The 25,011-nt window shown below is 40.3% G+C and overlaps 1 protein-coding gene across 1 annotated transcript in view; it reads left to right on the top strand.

Annotated features, from left to right (window-relative positions):
* The first annotated feature begins 247 nt into the window (after positions 1 to 247).
* PLGRKT (plasminogen receptor with a C-terminal lysine) overlaps positions 248 to 25,011 on the top strand; it is a 51,685-nt gene continuing 26,921 nt past the window's right edge. Inside the window, exons 1-2 of the mRNA XM_073345275.2 lie at positions 248 to 403; positions 1,788 to 1,879. Of these exons, the coding sequence (XP_073201376.1) occupies positions 1,799 to 1,879 (81 nt within the window). The 5' untranslated portion in view covers positions 248 to 403; positions 1,788 to 1,798. The remainder of the gene's footprint in view (positions 404 to 1,787; positions 1,880 to 25,011) is intronic.

The raw sequence follows: 25,011 nt of genomic DNA, 5'->3' as shown, positions 1-25,011 counted from the left end.
TGGCAGTAGCATTGTGAGAGAGCGGGGGGGGCAGTAAGGGGGGGCGGCTTGTCAGGCGGCGGGGGGGGGCGACATATGAGATAGGGCCTGGTCGGTCCCGCTGGCTGGCTGGCCGCGCTCCCTCCCCCCCTCCCCTCCCCTCCCCATCCCGCTGCAGGGGCGGCCCCGCATCAGGCAGGCGCTGGCTCCTCGCGGCACCATCTTAGCTCAGCAGCGCGCTGGCCCTTTAAATCCCCCCCCACACACACGCCGCCGCCGCGCGCCCCTGCGGCAGGAGAAACCCAGGGCGGCTCGCTCGTTGGCCACCCCGCCGGAGCGCGGCCCGGCCCGGCCCACCAACGACCTTCCCGAAGGCCGGAGGGAGCGCGAGGCGTCTCCTGAGCGACCTGCTGCCCCCTCAGAGGTGAGGGGGGGAACGGGTATAACAGAATCTCAGGGCTGGAAGGGACCGCAGGAGGTCATCTAGTCCAACCCCCTGCGCAAAGCAGGACCAATCCCCCATTTTTGCCCCAGATCCCTAAATGGCCCCCTCAAGGATTGAACTCACAACCCTGGGTTTAGCAGGCCAATGCTCAAGCCACTGAGCTATCCCTCCTCGCAAAGTTGCATGGCTGGGGGCATGGACCGGCTGCTGGGGGAGGGGGCTCGTAGTAGGCGGGGTAGTGGTGAGAGAGGGGGTGGGGGATTGGAGGAAGTAGGGGGGAGGGTTGGTGGGGGGCTGGGTGGTGGTGAGGGAGGGGGTTGGAGGAAGTAGGGATGGGGTTTGATGGGGGAGTGAGGGTTGGTGGGGGGTGGGTAGTGGTGAGGGGGGCTGGGGTCCAGGCTGTGCACTGGGATGGGAAGTAGCAATTGCAGGGAGATGGTGTGTAAGTGGAGGGCAGGGATTGGGCTTTGCTGCAGCAGGAAACCATATCGGCCAATCCACACCCACAGTTTGGTGCTAAAGAGAGCTATCCCAAGTTAAAAACAAAGAATAAAATACTATCCAAGGAACATCCGTGAGCATGGGTTTTAAGCAGGCAGTCTGGTATAGACAGGCTTTTTCAGAGGTTGGGAGGAGCCCTTAGTTTCTCGCATGTTGTGTGTTGCCTGTTTTGTTTAAAACTTTGTTTTTATTTTTGAACAAGTTTCAGGCAATGAATGTTGCCAGCACCAAGAGCAAGCAGAGAAGACTTAGAGGAGCGGTTATAGTATTATTGTGTGAAGCAGCTTTCCACTTTTATGGGTGGAGGGGATTATTCAAGCAGAAATCACCAAGTGTCTTGAAATAAGATTTTTTTTTGAACATTTCTTTCCCTGGTTGTTGTGGGCAGGAACTTTGGTGGTGGTGGTTTGAAAAATAATGTTACAAAACAGCTATTCCATAATTGAGGGAAGGTAAAGGAAAACAAGATGTCATCCATATCCCTTTCCTTCAGATTTCTACATCTCCTTCATTCAGTTTCCTTCTAAAAACCCACTTCTTCCATGATACATGAATTGAGTTCTCTTTTCATGATTTTAATGAATCCATCAAGCTTGCATCTGATTACTGCAATCTCTGATTTTCCTTAAAATACACCCCACACTCTGTCAGTGTTTGCCACTCTTGTCTAACTATAGATGTGATACAATAAGCTATAAAAACTTCTGGGTCAGGAGGCCAGCAACAGAATCTTTATTAACTGAGTCTGAGCTATTAAGTTTTTTATTGCTACTATTGTGAGAGAGACATTCAAAATAAACTTCAGTTGTTGTGGTCAGTGTTTAACACCTTTTAAATCTACCTTTTATAACTTATTCTACAGTTTAAATCAAAATGGGATTCATCTTTTCAAAATCTATGAATGAAAACCTGAAGAGTCAACAGGAGTTCATGCTCATGAACTCCCGACTTCAGGTAAGCATTTGTTGTACAGAAGCAAGAAAAGCTACTGATTTTTCTCCTGTTTGGAAAAGCTTACTCTTACATGGAGATGTATGAGGGGTAGCGTAGTGCTATGTGATTTTGATGGTTTAACATGTTTATAAATAGGGAAAGTTTATAGCAAAAGTCCTTATAGCATCTTACAGCAGATAAATCCCATAATACCACTGTGATATAGGTATTATCCTCATTTTACAGATGGAAACTGAGGTACAGAGATTAAATGACTTATTCTAAAATCATAAATAGGAATAAGGAATAAATGGTTCCTAAAAATCCTGCTCTGCAAGCATGCCTTTGAGTAGTCCCACTGAGCTCAATGAGGCTACTCTTGTGTAAAGTTAGTCATATATCTAAGTGAGTCCGTGGCAGAGATACTAATAGAATCCAATGCTTTGCTCTAGGTACTGGATTCCAAAAGTTAAAAGTAAAATATGTATTTAAATTCTTTCCCCCCATACATAGTTTCATGTTCGTCAGTTTCAGTAATTCTAAGATAATAGCAAGGCTGTAACTTGTCTGTCTTTTCCCTGGCCCTGGAGCCAAGCTGATAAAGACCAAAGGTTAGGTAGACTATGCTGGATGACTTACTCTCCAGTTTGTCATTATTTTATTAGATTGTTGCATAATGGAGATGGGGAAGAAAGCTTTTGACACTGAAATCCAGAAGTAAGCAATAGAATTACTCTTTCTTATTCAGGCAGCAGTGTGGTTGTCTGATGTGCTGTCAAGTATTTTAATAACTTCTGATGGCATGTCTACACTGCCCAGCATTTTGGGCTACTGGGTGTGAATTGCAGCATGTACCAAAGTGCTGTGCTGTAACTTACCCATGGGTACACTACAGGTGCTGCAGTTCACACCCCCGTAGTCTGAAATGCAGGGCAGTGTAGACATACAGTAAACTGAAAGTCAGAGGCAAGTCAGTGGGGAGTATAAAGTTTAATCTAAAGTTTTCTGTACACTTCTGAAGTTGAAATCAAATACAGTGTACCTTAAAAATACAGGTTTCAGAGTAACAGCCGTGTTAGTCTGTATTCGCAAAAAGAAAAGGAGTACTTGTGGCACCTTAGAGACTAACCAATTTATTTGAGCATGAGCTTTCGTGAGATGTATACATACATCTGATGAAGTGAGCTGTAGCTCACGAAAGCTCATGCTCAAATAAATTGGTTAGTCTCTAAGGTGCCACAAGTACTCCTTTTCTTAAAAATACATCTTTCCTTACAAATTATTGATGGATGAACTTTGCACTTAAATTGCCAGTAGGTGGCATATTTTAGCTTTTGAAGCATTCTGAAGACAAGTAGATTTTTTTAAATATTAATATTTAAACTGAATAAATTTTTGACATTTAAACTTAACTGAATATTTGGAGAAGATGTTTGTATAATTGGAAATTGGGGCGGGGGGAAATACCAGGAGCCTGAGAAAAACGTGTTGCAGTCTTATAACAAAAGTGGAAAGTAATTGCAATCTGGCTAATGAAGAAAAAGATGGGCTAAGTCTCTTCCACACCCCCGCCTGCTGTGTCTCCCCCTCCCTTCCCCCCACCCCCCGGAGTGAATTGAAGTTGTGTGTACATACAAAACTTATACTTGCAGGTTTTATGCATGTCAGATTTTTCCTTCTTAAACATTATTTTCTGATTATAGTATGTTTAGTTCTAACTAGTTCTGTTTCTGCAGAGGGAAAGTGCCAACTTATGTATAATACATAGATACATCTGGATATTTGTTGTTGTTGCATGTTTTGATGGAAATTGTGATTGGAGGTTCTTACAGAAGGATTACAGTTGCTTTCCTTACAATAACTTAACTTTTTCATTGGCAGATTAAATTTAATGTTGATAAATGCAAAGTAATGCACATTGGAAAACATAATTCTAACTATACAAAAACAATGTTGGGGTCTAAATTAGCTGTTACCACTCAAGAAAGAGATCTTGGAGTCATTGTGGATAGTTCTCTGAAATCATCCACCCAATGTGCAGCAGCGGCAGTCAAAAAAGCGAACAAAATATTGGGAATCATCAAGAAAGGGATAGATAATAAGCCAGAAAATATCATATTGCTTCTATATAAATCCATGGTATGCCCACAGCTTGAATACTGCATGCAGATGTGGTCGCCCGATCTCAAAAAAGATATATTGGAATTGGAAAAGGTTCAGAAAAGGACAACAAAAATTATTAGGGGTATAGAACAGCTTCTGTATGAGGAGAGATTAATAAGACTGGGACTTTTCAGCCTGGAGAAGAGGCGACTAAGGGGTTATGATAGAGGTCTATAAAATCATGAGTGGTATAGAGAAAGTAAATAAGGAAGTGTTATTTACTCCGTCTCATAATACAAGAACAAGGGGCCACCAAATGAAGTTAATAGGTAGCAGCTTTAAAACAAACACAAAGTATTTTTTTCATGCAACACACTGTCAACTTCTGGAACTCCTTGCCAAAGGGTGTTGTGAAGGCCAATACTATAACGGGGTTCAGAAGGGAGCTAGATAGATTCATGGAAGATAGGTCCATCAATGGCTATTAGCCAGGATGGGCAGGAATGCTGTACCTAGCCTCTGTTTGCCAGAAGCTGGGATTGGGTGACAGGGCATGGATCACTTGATGATAACCTGTCTGTTCATTCCCTTTGGGGCACCTGCCATTGGGCACTGTCAGAGGACAGGATACTGGGTTTGATGGACCTTTGGTCTGACCCAGCATGGCCGTTCTTATGTTGTTCCCAATTCCTCAAATCCATTGTTACCCAGAATACATTTTAATCTTTTGTTGTTTTTGGGTCAGAAGAAAAGAACATGAAAACTCTTATTATACAAGAGAACATTTCTCAAAGCAATCTTCCTTATCTCACATTGCAGTGAGATGGCTGAATAACTGAAAACCCTTCGTGTTGTCTTACACAGTAGACATAGGAGTAGGTTGTCACTTCTTCTCACTTCCTCAGAAAACCTATCATTCACTAAAATACCTGAAGCTTCTTCACTAAGGGCTTGTCTTCAGTATGGGCTAAATTGGCGCTGCAGCAATTGATGCAGCAGCATCGATTTAGTGGGTCTGGTGAAGATGCAATAAGTCAATGGAAAAGCGTTCTCCTGTCGAATTCAGTACTCCACCTCAGTGAGAGCCAGGAGCTATGTCGACGGGAGAGCGTCTCCCACTGACATAGCATGGTGCAGACACCGCCTTACATAACTTAACATAGTTTACATTGACTTAAGTTGCATAACTTACATCAATTTAACCCTCTAGTATAGACAAGGCAGGAATATGCTGTATCTGCCCAGAGAGCTTCGAAGAGCATCCAAGTCTATTTGGTTTAAAATGCCTAGTACATTATCAAGCTTGATAATAAATCTATTGCTATTAACATACGATACCACAGACTATTCTCTCGAGCTCACAAAAATAAAAAAAGTTAGTAATTCAGCCTCAGTGTTTGTTAATAAATAGCTTGGATTAGGGTTGCTCTAGTTTGTACAGGTGACCCGCTGGCCCCCGAAGAGAGGAGTGCAAGGGTAGCATGCCTCCGCTTCTCCACTCTATTTTTGAGCCAAGTTGAACTCAGCCAGAAGAAAGAATTGAGGCCTTGTAAGTTTTGTCTTGCTGCTATTTTGTAAAATAATGAAGATTGGACTATCAGGCTGCCTTGTTCTGGAGGACTTGCTGTTTGTTTGTGTTTGCATTGATATGTGTCTCCAGAGCTAAATAATCCATCTCAAATCTAGTCAAAAGGATTCCCAACAAAAGATATAATTGAGGCTTCACTTTATTCTATCCCTGCTGCTTGAGGGATCACACATGAAGCTCTTCCTTAAAATTATCAGATTTACAGCTAACGTATATAATGTTTTTGCCTTACCTTAAAATTTGAATGTGTAGAAGAAAGAATCCAGGTCTTAGAGCATATATGAGACATTTTATAATGTTTATAAATAGGAAAAACAAAATGCTATACGAGCACCATTTGCATGACTATAATGAAGTACCTTCCACAGTATCTGTTTTTAGTACCTTCTGTTCTATCTGCATTTTTGTATCACAGCATTTTGTCTGAGCATCCAGGGTTTACTCCTCCTTAAAAAAGAAAACAAAAAACCTCTCTTGTAGTTAACCATCAAAAAAATGCTTTAAAATGCACAAAGTAAACACATGGAAAATAGAGTGAAATATTTTTGTTTTTATTTCTGTTTCAGAGTGTAAGTGGTTGGTTACTTGTAACGATAGTGAGTGCAACATTTTCAAATGGAAAATATTTTTCTTAGTTGAGATCAGATTTAAAAAGTGAAACCTAAAGATGATTAATGGATTAACGACTTTTGTTTTTTTTTAAGGTGTTTTACATCTTAATTCTTAAAGGAGTCACTACTCATGTGCACTGAAATTCTCTCCCTCTTCCCTCCGTCAAATATGTCTTTAAAAAGTGAATTGTTTGTCTGTATATGTACAATGTGTAGTTTCTTGTGAATTCAGACTTCTGCTATGTCGACTTTGATGTCATGGAACAGGGTACCTAGGAAGCTCTTATTAATAAGGTCATAAATGCATGGCCCTTTGCTGGTGTGTTATAGCTATCTTCAAACAATAAAAGATCTTGTAAGTCCTAAATATTGCAGTACAAAGACACAGCAAGAGAGGTTAAAGATGGAGTTTCAGGTTAGTGTTTGTGAATTTAATGCTTATCCATGTAGTCCAGAAGTCTTCTTCCATGAATGATTTTTGCACTACGGAAAAGTGTTTTCTGGGCAGATTTGTAGAATACACTCTAAATAATATTTCAAGGCACTGTCACTTCAAATGGTATACCACTAGAAACTAAATTGTACATAGGGGAATTCAGTAGAGAAATTCACTGGGTAGGGTGGGAACATGAGCCATTTTTCAAAAAAGCTGTCAAAATAAAACCAAGTCATTTCCCAAAAAGCTGTTAACAGCAGTTTCAGGCACTGTCTGCCTCTGAGCCCGACTGCCAGTTTTTGTTTTTAATATCACTCTCTCCACACCCCAAAAGCCCCTCTCCCCTGTTGCTTTCTAGAAAGTTCCCACATAAACAGAAAACAGATAGACTACGTAAGGGAAACATGGGAATTGACAATACACAAAGTACTGCATATTGCACCATTCATAAAACCAGAAATAAGAGGGTTCTTTCCACTAATCTCTTTTGGCTACTGTAATATTAGGGAGTACTTGGGATGATATTAAATAAGATATCAGACAGCGGGATGATTATTTTAAGTTGATCCCTTTACATCGGGGTGGGCAAACTTTTTGGCCCAAGGGCCACCCACATCTGGGTATGGAAATTGTATGGTGGGCCATGAATGCTCACAAAATGGGGTTGGGGTGCAGGAGGGGGTGAGGGCTCCAGCTGGGGATGTGGGCTCAGGGGTGGGGCCAGAAATGAAGAGTTCAGGGTATTGGAGGGGGCAGGCGGTTGGGCTGCAAGGGGTGGGGGGCCAGGGCTCTGGCTAGGGGTTGGGGCATGGGAGGAGGTCAGGGGTACAGGTTCCAGGCAGCGCTTACCTCAAGGAGCTCCCGGAAGCAGTGGCACGTCCCCTCTCCAGCTCCTATGCGGAGGCACGGCCAGGCAGCTCTGCACGCTGTCCCGTCTGCAGGCGCTGCCCCCGCAGCTCCTGGAAGCAGCAGCATGTCCCCGATCTGGCTCCTAAGTGGAGGTGCGGCACTGGCCAGGCAGCTCTGTGCCAGGTGCCACCCCTGCAGCTCCCATTGGCTGCAGTTCCCAGCCAATGCAGGGGCAGCACTTGGGGCAGGGGCAGCACGTGGATTATAGAGCTCCCTGGTTGCCACTAGACATGCCCCAGAGCCTGCTCCCCAGCGGGAGCTCAAGGGCCGGATTAAAATGTCTGATGGGCTGGATGGCCGCGGCCCGTAGTTTACCCACCCCTGCTTTACGTGGTAGTTCTTTTTAATATCTCTCTGATGGAGACTGGCATAAGAGTACTGTGGCATATTGTGTAACTGGGACACGTTGGTCATCTTTGGAGCCAAAGGTAGATAACTTTTCAAATCAGATTCTAAGTTTTCTTTTCAGATGTCTTTTAATAACACTCTGACACTAATAGACCTGTATGTTTGAGGTAGGAAAGTGTTTCTATTGCAGTTGAGTTACTTTGTTTCAAACAAAATGTATTTTTAGAAATATTATGCCTAGATGAAGATTAACATATCAGAAAGAAGGCCTACAAGGAATTAAAAGGCCTGAATCTGCTCTGACTTAAGCTGATTTTATGCTGGTGTAAATTCACTGATTTGAGTGGAATAACTCCTGATTTTAAACCAGTGCAAATGAGAGAAGAATCAGACCTTGAGAATCTTAGTAGTGTGGCTCTATTTGGTAGGAAGAAAGAATGCACACTTTAAAAGTTGCCTCACTGGCCCATCAGAATCTAATGAAACGCTAAGTGCTGGATTGTGGAATACAGTAGAACCTAGAGTTATGAACTGACCAGTCAACCACACTCCTCATTTGGAACCAGAAGTACGCAATCAGGCAGCAGAGAGAAAAAAACAAATAAACAAATGCTTTACAGTACAGTACTGTGTTAAATGTAAACTATTAAAAAAAAAAAAAGAAAAAAGGGAAATTTAAAAAAAATAAGATTTGACAAGGTAAGGAAACTGTTTCAGAGCTTGATTCGTTTAAATTAAGATGATTAAAAGCAGCATTTTTCTTCTGCATAGTAAAGTTTTAATGTTCAGCTGTAAACTTTTGAAAGAACAACCATAATGTTTTGTTCAAAGTTATGAACAATCCCCATTCCCAAGGTGTTTGTAACTCTGAGATTTTACTGTATAGTAATAATTCTTTGGGAGCAGTGCAAGTTGTACATTGCCCCAATGAGAGCTCCAGCAGGCATTGTGCTTGCTTTAGGAACAATAGTCCAGAATTACAAAAGTATTTAGGCACCTAAGTATGCGGATAGATGCTTAATGGGATTTACAAAAGTGGCTAAGTATATTAGGTGCTTAACTGCCATTGAAGTAAATGGAAGTAAGCCACAACACAGGCTTAGATGTTTTTTGTAAATCCAGTTAGGCACCTAAATACCATTTTAAATCTGTCCCAATAACCCTTGGAGCTCCAGTGAGGCACAAGGGAGTACAGATGCTGCACCTCCAGTGGAGGCCATCTCCATTTGCTTCTCCTTTTTGCATCCAAGAAGATCTGCTTTTCAAAGGTCATTGCCAGCAGCAGCATTAGTCCTATGGAGTCCTTATGTTCTTTGACCATAAGGACTCCATTGTTCTGACATCTGGATGAGGTTCACAAGAAGTGGTGGATGGAGAGGCTCCTTGAAGGTACAAGCCGGTGGTCCATGAGAAGACTACTCGCTACCCTGATGCTGTCATTAGAGTGTTACCAAGATGCAGGATGCTTGGGATCTGATTAAGATTACAAAGATCCTCTTATTCTTCCTCATTTGCATTTATGGTTAATATCTCTAAGTACTGTGAATAGAACTTTAATACTCTTGCATCCATTTTAGAGCAACTCTTTAGCTATTGGCATATTCTATTAATGAAATAGAATTTTAAATTTTAAAAACTTCAAAAATGAAGTACATTCTTATAGCTAGTTACAAATTAGGTTGCTTTTCTTTTAAATTATATGCCGTGCTGTGTTGAATCAGTGTTCTTTATGGTAACACAGCGAGTCATTTATAGTATTAACTGTTATTAGCTATTTTATTTATTAACTTGCAATGCCATTAATAATGAAGTTTGAATTTATGACTAGTCAGAATTTTGTCACTTCTATTTCTGCTCAGTTGGATGCTGCCTTTCCATTTTGATGGTCTTCCATTATTTATGAATTGTAGATCAGTGGTTCTCAAAGCTGGTCCACCGCTTGTTCAGGGAAAGCCCCTGGCCGGCCGAACCGGTTTGTTTACCTGCCGCATCCGCAGGTTTGGCCGATCGCGGCTCCCACTGGCCGCGGTTCGCTGCTCCAGGCCAACGGGGGCTGCCGGAAGCGGCGCAGGCCAAGGGACGTGCTGGCCACCCTTCCCACGGCCCCCATTGGCCTGGAGCAGCGAACCGCGGCCAGTGGGAGCCGCTATCTGCCAAACCTGTGGACGCGGCAGATAAACAAACCGGTCTGGCCCGCCCAGGGCTTTCCCTGAACAAGCGGCGGACCGGCTTTGAGAACCACTGTTGTAGATGATCGATTGAGATTATTTTTATAGTGCCCATTATCATAGCATCTAAGCACTATTTTTTTTCCACACATCATCCAGCTACTGAAGGTTGCCAAGATAGAATTAAAGCATTATGGGAAAGTGATACAAGCCAGGGGATTGAAGAGGTGAGAAATTTCCATACTAAGAATGTTGGTGAGTCAAAAAGAAATAGGTGGTCATATGCTGGTCTTTCTGCTGTAGATAAATGGGGCACCTTGAGCATGAGCTTTTGTAACAGCACCTTAATTGTGTTGCAAATATTGATCCCAGATTTTTGTCTCATTACTAAGCACACTTCAGATTAACCTTAAAAGAAAATGAGGTTTGGCTGCAGCTGTGCGCCAGAGGATGCGACTCTGAATTGGAGTGGAGAGACCAGAGAAAACATTTAAATGGGTTAACAAGTTACTCTGGATTTTGCACTTCTAGAAATTTTTACCTATCAGTTGCACTATGTGATATTATGCTGTGACTTCAAATGTTTGGTCCTCCTGCATGTTTTTGCTATGGCAGAGCATGATGTGGACCTAGGTTAGAAAACCATAGCGCTAGCGTTTCTGCAGTATCATGGGTGTTTATTTGGCCACCCATGTAATGGGCAGAGACTGTTGACCTCAAAGAAGATACTAAAACCACTTGCTATATGTACATTCTGCTGCAAGCATAGTAAATTTGTAACCAGCTGCAGCTACCATAAATGTTCATCATTGAGGCGACCTTTTAAAATATAGCTCTTATTGGCAGGGGAATGATTTGTGCATTTGAAACAATTCTTGTGCGTTGCCAAGACGTGGATACAAAGGGAGCATGTCTGTCTCTTTCCCTTGTCTTCCTGCCGAAGTTTGAGAATTTTGAAGAGCTCATCTGTTGATGTCCTCACTCCTGTACAGGATCACTTTCTCAGTAGTTGCTTGTTGAAATTGCCTAGGACTGTATGATCCTTATCAGCTTTAAATGTCCTGACCACAATGATGCTGGGAAAATGCTGTTGTGCAGGGACATAAGTGTGTCTGAGCTGATAAATTTCTTCTGCTTTGAAGAGAGAGACTGACCAGGAAGAGGTGTGTTATCCTGGCTGGGAAGGGGAAAGACTGACAGAAGATGACTTCAGCATAATAAAGCATCTGATAGGGTGCTTCCCCACTGGCAAATGTGTACCACATTCATCCTAACTGGAGTATCTTAATTTACAGTTGTGATAGAGTGCAGCAACCCAGCATGACAAAATTGGCTGCATCAAGATGAAGACAGTTAACTGATCCCTCTCATCTGGATCTTTTAGTCAGTCTCAGCCTGTAGAGACCGTCTCCTTTTACTTCTGTTATGGCATAGTCGTTGGAGAGTTGAGTTAGGATCAGATTTATTAATCTCAATTTCCAGGGCTTTCTACTTCAGTCATAGTAAAGGGTGTAATCAGCTTCTTAGGAGCTGTGGTAGAGGTTATATGAATGCTTGTTATTGGTTTCCTATCATCACAGCTGCCTGGGCCATGAAGCCATAATGACATCAGTTTCATACATACCCATTAACTTTATCTGCTGTCAGAAAGTGACACAGTGACAGCTTGGAGAGGGAAAAAGAAATGCTTTTTAACAGATTGGGATGTGGTGTGGAATGTTAGTTCACTTTTATTTTGTCCAAAGAAAACTGAATATCAGTTGACTGGTGTGTTGGAATGTAGGTCTTGCCATACTAGTTCAGGCCAGTAGGCCATCTAGTCTATTTTCCTGTCTTGAGAGAGCCATTATCAAGTGCTTCACTGGAAGATGCAAGAAACCCTGAAATAGACAGTTATAGAAAATTTCATCATAGAAGAAGTTTCTTCCTACCCCTGGTCAAGTAGTTGGCTTATGGCCTAAAGTATGAATGCTTATGCTCCATCCCGCTTTTTAAAATATCAGCTAATATGTAAATGTTCTCATTGTCCATATAAATATCTAATCCTTTTCTGAATCCTACTAAATTCTTGGCCTCAGCATTTAGTGGCAGCGAGGTTTAGACTGTGAAGGGGGAAAAAGTTTAATATTAACAGTTCAATTGATTGATATTCAGTTTCTTTGGTTTTCCCTTTGTTGTTGTACTGTGAGAAGGTAAAGAGCACCTATGGGTTTCTTAAGTCGTCTTCTAGTCTTGACTAGTGTAAATTAAGCTTTTTTCCATCTGCAAACTTGTACGCCACATTTTCTAAATAATTGCTAAAAATATTTAACACCACCATTTCTACTTCAGATTTTAGGGGCGTTCCATTGTTAACTTTTGCAATGATGAAAGTAACCACTTTATTCCTTCTGTGTTGTATCTAGTTTCTGATCCATGACGGTTCTTTAACTCTCATCCCATGACTGCTTAATTTTTTAATAACCTTTGGCTTTGTGAAGAATTCTATTACTCAAATCTTTCTGATATTTAGTATATGTCAGTCATTATTCTCCATTCTTTTGTTGAAAAAGAAAGAATTTGAGTATACTGGAGAGGCACACTCTTGCCTTTACAAAAGAAGCCTTTATTTCCTTTTGAAATTTAGGCAGGTAATTCTGTGCTAGCCTTGGCTCTGCTTCATAACATGTCACAAGATCAGTATACTTCTCCTTCATAATAACCCTCCTAACAAACGAAGAAGCATGTGCATTTTCATCTCCAGTAGCTAGCTCAATCTTGTTTCTGTAGTTCCATGAAGTATATTTTTTTTCAACATGATAGCTGGATATGTAGGTATTAATGGGAATGATTGCATCACAATTATGTATTGCCATATTCTAGAGTAAGATTTAGGAAGTATGGTCTGCTGGGGTCAAAAAAAGTCTCTAAGCATATGTGATATTTTATGGGCCATTGCTAAATTAGAGAATATGGGGGCTTCTAACCTCCTACACCTAGGAGTAGGAAGGGAGCACCAGGGCCCTCGTGTGGGGAACCTAGGGTTCATCTCAGCTAGCTAAATTTCAGTAAAACTACAGCTTCCCCAGCTTGCGCTGGAGCTTTACATCTGGTAGCTATCTCATGGTAAAAACATACCTTTTCCCACTGTAGACATATCTAAAGAGATGCTGTCCTTAATATATTTATTACAGAAATATGACTTATGGGCAAATGGTTATGCTTTACGCTGTTTTACATTTTGTTTTTAAAATGTATAGGATAGGTTCCTTTAATACTGGTTTTTCTTGCAGAAACTTATTTTTAGTAGGAATCAATCAATTATAAATGTGTGGGTTTAAAATATAGTGTTAAAATATTTTGTCAAATCTTTTAAACTTGCTCTGTTTTACTTACGTGCTTCCCACCGTTAGTTTGGGTTATGCCTTTCTTCACTAGATTAGAGTCCTTTAGTACCCAATATTTTCTTTCTGTGAAAGTACTCCTACCTAGTACAGTAGAACCTCAGAGTTATGAACACCAGAGTTACAAACAGACCAGTCAACCATACACCTTATTTGGAACTGGAAGTATGCAATCAGATAGCACCTACACACACACAAGCAAATACAGTACAGTACTGTGTTAAATGTAAACTACTAAAAAAAAAAAAGGGAAAGCAGCATTTTTCTTTTGCACAATAAAGTTTCAAAGCTGTATTAAATCAAGGATAGTTGTAAACTTTTGAAAGAACAACCATAACGTTTTGTTCAGAGTTACAAACAACCTCCATTCCCTAAGTGTTCGTAACTCTGAGGTTCTACTGTAATCAAATCTCTGCTCAATTATTTTGACAAGCTAAACAAATTGAGCATTTTAAGTCTCGCATAAGGCGTTTTCTCCAGTCCTTGAATAATTTTATGGCTCTTTTCTGCACTTTCTCCAGTTTTTTTCCCCATGTCTTTTATAAAAAAAAATTTGGATACCAGAAATGTACTCAATATCCATCTCACCAATACTGTATACAGAGGTGAAAATCACTTGCCTACTACTTGCTACTTCCCCGTGTATATATCAAAGCACCACATTAGCCTAGTTTGCCACAGCGTTTGTAGTGGGAGCTCATGTTGCGTTGCGTGGCCCCTAGGACCCCTTTTCGGCATACAGTCTCCTTTCTGTGTAAGCAAGGCCTGCATTCCTTGTTCCTAGAGGTATAACTTTGCGTTAGGGTTAGGCTTAAAACACATTTTGTTTGAATGGGCCCATCTTATCAAATTATCTATATCACACTGTATGATTGCCCTGTTATCACTATTTACTGCTCCAACAATCTTGGCTGATAAAATTTGTGGCGAACACAGTGACTTAATATTTAGTTTCAGATAATAGATGAAAATGTTGAACAGCATCAGGCCTAGTACTGATCCCTGCAGAACCAGACTAGAACAACACCCATTCAGTAGGGTGACCAGGTGTCCAGTTTTCAATCAGAACATCTGGTCAAAAAGGGATTCCAGTACGGACTAGGCCGTTGACTGTGCGGTTGGCAGCACCGTGCAGTGGGGCTGGCAGGCGCCATGCTAGCCGCCACACCACACGGCTCCCGGGAAGCAGCCGGCATGTCCTGCCTCCGGCTCCTATGCGTAGGGGCAGCCAGGGGAGTCCGCGTGCTGCCCCACTCCCCGCCCACAGGCATAGCTCCCATTGGTCTCTCCCACTGCTGCCGGCCCACTTCTCCTCCTTGCGCTCCTCCTGTGACTAGGCTTGAGCTGTGGCGTGTGCCCTCACTGCCCTGTGGTGAACCGTGGTCTGTTGCGCCATTGCCGGCACCCAGGAGTTGGAGGTATGTATCCCTGTCTCCGAATGCTGGGAATGGGGCTGCATCCCCATCCCCCTCATGCATCCCTTTCTGTCCCAACCCCCCTGCACGCTCAATACCCATCATTGCATCCCTCTCCCGTCCCATCTCACCTTGTCCCCCACACCTACCCATTCCAGCCCTGTACCCTTTACAGTGCTGTCCCACCCATCCTCTCCACCTCACAGAACTGCCACCTCCATATCCCTCACCCTCCACAGCCCTGCACCCTATACACCCCTGTGCCCCCCACATCCTCATGCACCTGTAACCTTCTGCCTCCCCCAGCATTCCCATCCACCCCACATACTCCCTCACCCCCTCCTCTCTCCTTCACTGCCCCCTCTCACCCCCACCCTGCTCTCATCCTTGGCCTCTTTCTCTCCCCATCTTCTCTCCTTCAAACACAAACACATCTTTTCCCCTCCAGTCCACCCTCCTCCTTTCCCAACTGGGTATCTCTGTGTAGACAAGTGTGTGCATGCATGCATTGTTTGTGTCTTTGTGTAGGGAGGTGTGTGTATACCTGTGTGAATAAAATTTACAGCCTAACTCTGACTTTTATTCCTTCTGCTGGCTGTGAACAAAAAAATTGATGACCTAAAGTATGTGTGTATTTATTTCATAACAAGTTTTTAAAAAAGAAGGGAACTCTAAAAGAAATGTATTATTTCTTTAAAAATGAATGTTGTTGACTAATAATTGCAGAAGAGCCAATGTATCATACATTTCTCCCCACCTTTATCTAGCTGCATTATAAACTCTTTGTTGCAGACTCTCTCTTTTTATGTGTATGTCCAGCACCTGCCATCCTGGAGCCCTGATCTTTGTTGGGGTCTCTAGGCACTAAACAACAATTGTAATAATAAATAATGTGGAAGTATGTGTGTTAGTGCATGCTAGATGTGTACACAACAACAGTGTGTATCTGCATGTAAGTGTGGGAGTCAGTTTCTATAGATTTATTTATATAGGTATCTGGACAGGTGTGCATTTCTGTGGTTGTCTTCTATGGATTTGTATTTGGGCTTCAGGAGTAGGCCTTTAATGGACCTATTGCAGCTGTGATAATATATCAGCCTAATTCCACCATAAAATTACAATAACTTTAGTGAACAAAAAACATGGAGCTGGTTACAAAAAATGGGAAGCGAGGAGGGAAAGAATCATGAAAACCTTTGTGAAATTTCATTATTTTTTTTAATTACCCTTTTTGACTATTTTGCTGCCAACTCTAGTGTCCTGTAACAAATAAAACCTGAAATTAGCATAATACGTCGGTCAAAACAATAAATATGCCTGTTTGGGTCTTGCAGTGCAAATGAGTACGTGAACGAGGGCGGGGGAGAGCAAGCGGCAGGAGTGGGACCTCAGGGAAGGGCAGAGCAGTGGGCGGGACAAGGGTGTTTGGTTTTCTGGAATTAGAAAGTTGGCAACCCTACCATTCAGTTATTCATCCATTAAAAACTATTTTTTGAGATCTGTCAGCCACTATTTAATCCATTTAACATGTACATATATAGTGCTAATTTTTTAATCAGACTGTTGTGCCATACCAAATCAGGTGCCTTTCAAAAGGCTATATTATATCTGTACAGTTACCTTTATCAATTTGTAATCTCAAAGGATGTAATCTAAAAAATTTGTAATCTCAAAGGATGGAAACAGATTTCTTTGACCATAAAAGCTTGTTGACTGGTATTAGTTTTATTCCTACCTTGTAATTGTTTACAGGTTGAATCCTGTATCATCTCTTCCATTATTTTGCCTGGATTTAATGTCAGGATAGCCAGCTTGTAATGAGCCATATCATCTTGCTTGCTCTTTCTGAATATTGGACATTAGCCGTCTTCCAGTACTGTGGAATTTTCCTGATATTCCAAGCATTATTAAAAACTTACATCAGCAAGCCATCTCTTTTCCCCTGTGCTGCTTGATATTACGCTCCTACTGATTGCATATTTAATCTTTATATATGTATCTGAGACTGAGTCATCGCCTCAACAATAACAAAGGAAAGACAGTAACATATATTTGCTTGCTGGAAGAGAGCAAGATGCCACAGCAGTAAGTTGCAAAATGGTTAATTTAGAGCTGCAGATGCTTGGTTCTGCCAAACTTAAAGGGCCATACCCCAGAAAAACACGCTGGAGGAAAAAGGTTTCTGTACAAGGGCAAATCAGCACAGAGATTAGTAGGAACCAGAAAGTCATTGAATAAAGTGTTTATGGGGAAGGCGTTGCTTTAATTGTGTACTTGTCACCTTTGTATCACAGCAGATATTTACAAATGTAAGCTATGATGATAAGATACAGTGGTATATAGTGAAAGTCTTGAAGAAACTAAGTGAAATTTGACCGTGATAGGAAACAACTGTAATTACTGTAATAGTAGCTTTTTGATTATGGGGCCTACTCCCAAAATGGCATTTTGTATTACACAATGTCATTGTGTAACACAGATGTCTGTTTTAATATTTTTCACTGTATTGAAAGTTTGTTAAAGTGGATGTACATAGTGATAGCATGTATCTTCTATCTTTCAGTACAGTTGGACGTACAGCCAAAACAGACCCATAGCTGGATCAGTGACCTCCTTTGTTTTTTGGTTACCATATAAGTGAAATACATTCAGTGACAAGAAAGTAGCCTTGGTTTCTAAAAAATCATAAACTCTGTATTGAAAACTTGACTTTTGAGCCTTTGAAACCATTTGCACTGCATCTGTTTTACCACTGTCTTCACAGAATAGACTATTTTGAAAAAAATTCCAATAAGACAAAGGAACATCATATCTTTTGTTGGCAAAACATAAACTCCAGAGTCAGAAAATGTTCCTGAATATTAATCTTTGATAGGAGCCATATAACCTTAAAGAAAGTAAACATACTACGAAAATAACATACTTCAGCAAATCTGCTTACTTATGAAAAATATGTTTAAGGTTATAGCTTCTCTGTCAGTAGTGGGAATCCTACCAAATTCAGATTTGTTTTACCTTTGTGTTCATAGTTGTTAGAGTGGATCCTTGTTTAATATTAACCAATTTGATTTGGCACAGATTCCCAATTATGCAGCAAACCACAGAGAAGATTTCATGTAATGTTGGAAGGTAAAGAAAGTGTAATTACTATCCTTGCTTGAGTCAAAAGTTTAAAATATATTCTGAAATTTTGTTTGTCATTTAGAGAAGACCACCTTCCACAATAATTTGTTGAAACAAAGCCAAATACAAAGCATATTTAACAAAGAATCTCAATATTTAATTATTTCACTGAGCAAGGCATTATTAAGAAATACAGAAGACTTCCGGAACATCTTGAGAATCTAGTATACTACTAATAAACCAAACATCAGATACACAACATTCTTATAGCTTTTTAAAATTCAGGAGCATATCTGATCTTTTTGTGCGTAAACCTATTTCTTTGATATTGGTTCATTTCACTATGTCTTTAAGGATACTTTCAGCCTTTAAAAAATGTTGAACAAATTATACACAGTACACTAGTTAACCGTAGAGGTCTGATTTTCAGTGTTCTTGTTTCTATTTATTGAACAAATATTGTGAAAAGCTCTAAATTGTTTTTTCCAGTAATTGGTATATAGTAAATCTAAACATTTAGCAGACTTTGTAATGCGTACATTAGTCTGTGGTGATCATGTGTGTGTTGGGTAGGAGAAACACAATTCAAAGAAGGATTTAAGTAGCTGGAGAAGGATTTAATCAATGTATAGGAAGCCAACATAGACAGTAGGTGAGCTTGCTTTTTAATAAAGTATAAACAGTTGGGGAAGTGTTCTAACCTACAAGCAGATTATTACAAAAAGCCTATATAATAAATATTTTTATTTAACTGTAGCCCCAAAAATGTACTAGATGCTGAACAGACATAAAGGAAGACCTAGACCTTGCCTATATAGTGTGGGGAGGCGGAGGTGGAGGTATTTTAAAGACTTCATATTATTTAAAATGACTTCCAGATCTTTTTGGCAAGTGGTTGCTGCAATGCTGTGCAGGCAAGGAGCAAAGCTGAGACATGAGAACAGACATTATTATGAAGTGATTTTTTTTTTTTTAAGATACTCTTCTACCAAAGGCTGGAAACCCAGGGAGGAGTGATGTAAATTGTCAACACCGTTGACTTCATTGCTCTATCATAATTTATACTAGCTGAGGATCTGCCCAGGATGTAGAAAGGGTACAAAAGAATATTATCTGCATCTAACAACATGTCAAGGTTCCTCCCCCACTCTGAACTCTAGGGTACAGATGTGGGGACCTGCATGAAAAACCTCCTAAGCTTATCTTTACCAGCTTAGGTCAAAACTTCCCCAAGGTACAAAATATTCCACCCGTTGTCCTTGGACTGGCCGCTACCACCACCAAACTAATACTGGTTACTGGGGAAGAGCTGTTTGGACGCGTCCTTCCCCCCAAAATACTTCCCAAAACCTTGCACCCCACTTCCTGGACAAGGTTTGGTAAAAAGCCTCACCAATTTGCCTAGGTGACTACAGACCCAGACCCTTGGATCTTAAGAACAATGAATAATCCTCCCAACACTTGCACCCCCCCTTTCCTGGGAAATGTTGGATAAAAAGCCTCACCAATTTGCATAGGTGACCACAGACCCAAACCCTTGGATCTGAGAACAATGAAAAGCATTCAGTTTCTTACAAGAAGACTTTTAATAAAAATAGAAGTAAATAGAAATGAAGAAATCCCCCCTGTAAAATCAGGATGGTAGATATCTTACAGGATAATTAGATTCAAAAACATAGGGAACCCCTCTAGGCAAAACCTTAAGTTACAAAAAAGATACACAGACAGAAATAGTTATTCTATTCAGCACAATTCTTTTCTCAGCCATTTAAAGAAATCATAATCTAACACATACCTAGCTAGATTACTTACTAAAAGTTCTAAGACTCCATTCCTGGTCTATCCCCGACAAAGACAGACTATAGACAGACGCACAGACCCTTTGTTTCTCTCCCTCCTCCCAGCTTTTGAAAGTATCTTGTCTCCTCATTGGTCATTTTGGTCAGGTGCCAGCGAGGTTACCTTTAGCTTCTTAACCCTTTACAGGTGAGAGGAGCTTTCCCCTGGCCAGGAAGGATTTCAAAGGGGTTTACCCTTCCCTTTATATTTATGACACAACACAACAAAAAATCTGGTTAACATTACAGCATATAGGATGTAGCAATATAATGCAATTAAAATATTTCATTTAACATACCAGCAAACTGGTATGTTAAATGAAATGGCACTAAGGGGTCTGGCAGGCTCCATGCTTTTGGAAATAGATGGATTAGTTCATTTTAATAATAATGTTCCATCATGAAACAAATAAGTTTTACTTTTTAAAATGACCCTTGGATGCTGTGTCTTGTACTTTAATGAATAATCTGTTTTCTCCAATTGTTGCCCATTGTGAAGAACTGTAAATTTTGAAATCAGCCTGCTGTAACGATTATATATGACTTGTATAGGTTTCAATGTGAAATAATGTTGCTGTCAAGTGTGGAAGTGTGTATGTAAATAGTTATAATGCTGAAATTCTCATAACAATATGTCTTGCAGCTATAGCTATAATTCAGCTATTGCAGAGACACTAATTTATTTCACTAGACTCTAATTTGATGCAATATAAAATACAGAGCAAAATCTTTGTACTGGAAAAATGTATCCAATACTGAGTGGGAACATAGATTAATGTAACTAACCTCACTTTTTTATTTCCTTCTTAACTATCAACACTTTCTGTCTTTGGTTTCAGGCAAAACAAAACATGATTGCATTACATCTTCTGCCAGTGCTTTTCTTAACAAGCTTGAACTGAATAGCAATAAATAACAGGAATGAGGCAATTTTATCCCCATATTCAACAATTTGTTCTTAAATTTGAAATGCAAGTATACCAATTATCTCTAGTCTGCTTCCAGATAAGCAGTGCCTTATGATAATCCCAATGCATGTCTTTTTAGAATAGTAAACAAGTAATGAAAAGCAGATCAGGGCTAGCATTATGCATGATGGAAGAGGATTGAAAAACTGGGAAGATTACCTCAAGAAACCGCAATTTCTCAAAGAAAGTAAGTCCTGGTATACGTCAGTGAGATATTGTCCAGGTTAGTATGTTAGTACCAGAGCAGGGTAGTGATCCACTTAATTTGGATTTGAAAACATGCCCATCACAGTTACCAGTGGTATATTGCTTCAGTTTTAAATTTTGGAAAATTACTTAAACTGCTACTCTGAAACCTAGCTTGAGAAATTGACCAGCCATATAAGTACAATAGTATTGTCTGTGTGTACTGAGTTCAAGATTTATTTCATGGTAACTACTGTGTACTGTTGCCCACATTATTGCTGCTGCTGCATGAGGCTTCCATTTTGCAGTCCTTACATAGGTAGTCCATTGGTGCTAATGGATGCCCTAATGTGAGTAAGGTTTACAGAATTGTGTAACTCTAGTTACCTGCATAACTATTTGTTGCTTAATCTCAATTTTTCAATAAAATTACACACAGAATGCCGTTAGTTTTATGTCCTTGCAATAAGATATATTGCTAAATCCCAAATAGAAGCAACTTATTTGATTTATTTCTTATAGGAGTGAATCTAATGAAATTCTAATTGTCCTCTGGGTGGCTTTATCCAGAGGTTCATATTTCCTAAGGAGCTGGAGTTTTTTCTTTTTCAGTCTTTGCACATGTTTTTCAATATGTTGTATGCATACTATACAGTGAACTACTTAAACATCTATACAGTACTGTTAGTAGAGATAAGTGGAACTATTCATTTTGGATAGAAAGGCAGGAATTATACCAACATCTGTGAAGGTGTTTTGGTCACAAGTCTGACTTTTTTGTCTTTGTCTTAATGGTTTTTTTAGTAATGTCATGGCATTTTAATTGGGTTATGGAATCCACCATGTTGAAGATATAGAAAATATTAATATCTCTTATTTTGTATAACTACTTTGTTAACATTGCAGACCCAAAAACCTTGAAAGAGAGATATGAGGAAATATTGACATTTCTTGTTTATCTGCCAGGCTGTCTAGTAATTTCTCAAGGTTAGCTTTAAATTAGGAAGGTTCTTGTACTTGACATACAAGTTTTATTGAACTTAAAAACAAAAAGTATTAAGGTCTTGATCTTACACCACTTGAATCAATGGGAATGGGAACTGTCTTAACTTTATGTCAGATCTTGCCTCAGCTAACCAGTTAAATATCCTAAATAGCTAAGGAGGACAGAAAGGGGGAAACAAATAAAACTAAATGAAGGAATAAAATCTTAATATCTGGCCTTAGTATGCTATATATGGGAGATAATTAACTGCAAATAACCTAACACCTAATAAATAACCTAATCATTTTTAATATCCCCAGATTTGGTCCATATTTCATGCGTTCCTGTTTGTTGTCCCTGTTTGAGGGCATTACTGACTGTCAGGATAAGGGGCCAAAACAATGGGAAAGGGGAGATCAGGAACAACTTTCCATTTTATTTGCAAGTAAAGACTCTAAAAAGAAAGTTGCATGTTTTTTTGTTTTGTTTGTACATTTTTCTTTAAAAAACAAAAAAAAATTTCTTATTTCCAAGAAATTAAATCTAAAGTCTGCCTGCTACTGATCATTCACTGTCTGGTTATGAAAATGAAATGGGTTTTTAGCAGGCAGGTGTGTAGTATTGCTTGGGTCTAGGCAGGGAAAAATGATGACTGGTAAAATGCCAGTGAACTTCAGCACAATCAGATTTTTTTTATGCCTCATCACTTTCACTGACTTGATCATCAAAGAAAGAGAGTTGACATGCAGTTTACAGTGATGTTAGCCTTGGCTTTTTTATTGATTTTTCTCTGTGTGTGAGAGAGATCAAACTTTTTCTTGTGATGACTTTGTTTACATTTCCAGATTTCCCAACTTGTTTTGGAATATAAAAATGATCATTCTCCCCTGACAATAATTGAGAAAATACATTCTTGTAACCATGTTAGACTTTGAGTGATCTCTTCAACCTCACATTTTTTCCGTCAGGATTTTCTTTGAGAACTGGTTTAAAATATTTTTTCATCTTTTCATTTTAGCAGAATAAAACCCACTGAAAACAATGGCTGTATTTCTGCTATATACAATAAAGCTTCAACAATCTTTCTCCATTCACCATCCTTCCCTTCACTGGGGGATTTGGGGGATGAATCACTACATTTGTTGTACGCCTGACAAGATACTATAGTAATGTTTATGGCATTTCTAATGCATTTTTCTTGAATTAACAAGAACAACTGTTTTTCCCTCCAGGTGATATGTGCTGTAATTCAGGAAATAAATTTTCTCATCAGTTTGTGTGTACCAAATAAAATCTAACAAGATGAATGATATAAGTGTCAAAGAACATTGGAACCATCTATCTCACTAGAAAAAGGCATTTTTGCTGAGAGTATTGTATGCTGTATGTCTATAAGCCAGTGTGCTTATTGTTTTATGAAGAGGCAAAGGACAACATTTTTTATTAGTTTAGGCTTGTTTAAAAACAGCAATAGCAGAAGAAACAGAATGAAGACTGATCATAGCATACAACTTTTTTTTTCCAATTTATTTTTATAAATCAAGAAGCTTTGTACTGGAGTCAGTCCTGCTGTTAGTGGTCTGGGTGAGATCAGGTTCACACTTTTGGGGGGGAGGGGATTCAGGTTGGGGAGAGGTTCCATAAGGACCAAATTAAGCCATGATATAAGTGATGGTGAAAGTTGATCAGAAAAAAGGTGTAAGTCAAAATAGCGTAATGTGCACCAATTTTGCATATCATGGATGTACAAAATAAGTAGAATAGGACTCAACAGGAAAATAAATTAATAGGTGAGTGAAGATAATGACTGTACCACAACAAAAGTTGGGCAAAGTTTGTCTGGGGCTTACCCAAGGAAGGGCAGCTCTGCTTTGTGGTGGGGAGGAAGGAGGTGAGATACTGCTGTAAAAAAGGTGCTTGGTGGTCAGCTTTGCAGTAGTGACCCTTCTTCCCCCTTCCCCCCCCTCCCCCCAGGAATGTGCATTAAAGTACGAAACCTGGGTGGGTCAAGTCTCTTTGCTCCATGAAGCGAGGAAGCCAGCACCCACTCTCCCTCCCCAGTGGATGCGAATGGCAGGCTGGACTGGACCTGCTGTGGGTTTTACACTAGTCGTCCCTTTTAAAGGGGGGCTGGAAAGGACATTTTTTCCTCACCACCACAATTGGCTTCGGTGGAGTGTGGGTTTTTTTCACCTTCCCCATAGCGGATGTGAGGGAAGACCTTTTCTGATGAGAAGAAAAAGTGGTAGGCCATATGTTGCAACTTATTTTGTATGGTTGGGTGGATGTTCAGTGCAGATACTCTATAGGGAGGGCAGCCAGTGACCAGATAAATGGCCTGGTAAAGGACTTAAAAGGAGGTACTGGATAATGGAACAGAACAGGGAGGGGGTTGGGGACTCTTGTGATTGGTATGGCTGGGAGCCAACCCCCTCCTTAACCCTCTTACGAGGGTGGTGGATGGTAAGTCCAAGCCATGGGTCGGCTGGGGGACCTGGATAGAAACAAAGGGGGGCTGGTGGAAGCCCCGGAGAACTGATTTGAGTAAGCATGGATTTGCCTGCACTATACACTTTATCTGCTGGGTAGTCCCAGACATCTATATAATAAAGTTGCGGCCTGATTAAAACCCATAACAAGTCTCCTGTCCTTCTTGCAGACAAGTAAGGCCCAGCAGAAACACCACATTGGTTCAAGTTATATTGCTTACCATATGTATCCATTTTCTGGTCAGTTTATACTATCATTTATATCACTGTAGAATTTGGCCCAGAGAATTCTGTAGAATGTGAATCTAGTAGCATGGCTAGAGGGGATCTCTACAAAGCAAATGCACTCTAGAGGGGGTATTGATGGTCTCCTTGCTGGAGCAGAGTGATCACGGTACTCTGCTTTGATAGGGAAAATAAACTCCTTCAAATGCAAAAGGATAATATTCCCCGCAGAGGACGCTATGTGCAAATATAGTACATCCCATCTTTGATATTGAGAGTTCATTTTCATTTTAAAATAATGCTACTTTTGTCCAACAAAGGCTAACTTGCAGATAAGAAAACTGCTACCTGCATAGGCATTATTTGGTTACTAACTAA

This window comes from Lepidochelys kempii, chromosome 5 (genome assembly GCF_965140285.1).
Source record: "Lepidochelys kempii isolate rLepKem1 chromosome 5, rLepKem1.hap1, whole genome shotgun sequence".
In the NCBI taxonomy this organism is placed as follows: Eukaryota; Metazoa; Chordata; order Testudines; family Cheloniidae; genus Lepidochelys; species Lepidochelys kempii.
Note: the sequence above shows the minus strand (reverse complement) of the source record. Positions and strands in the feature narration are given on the sequence as shown.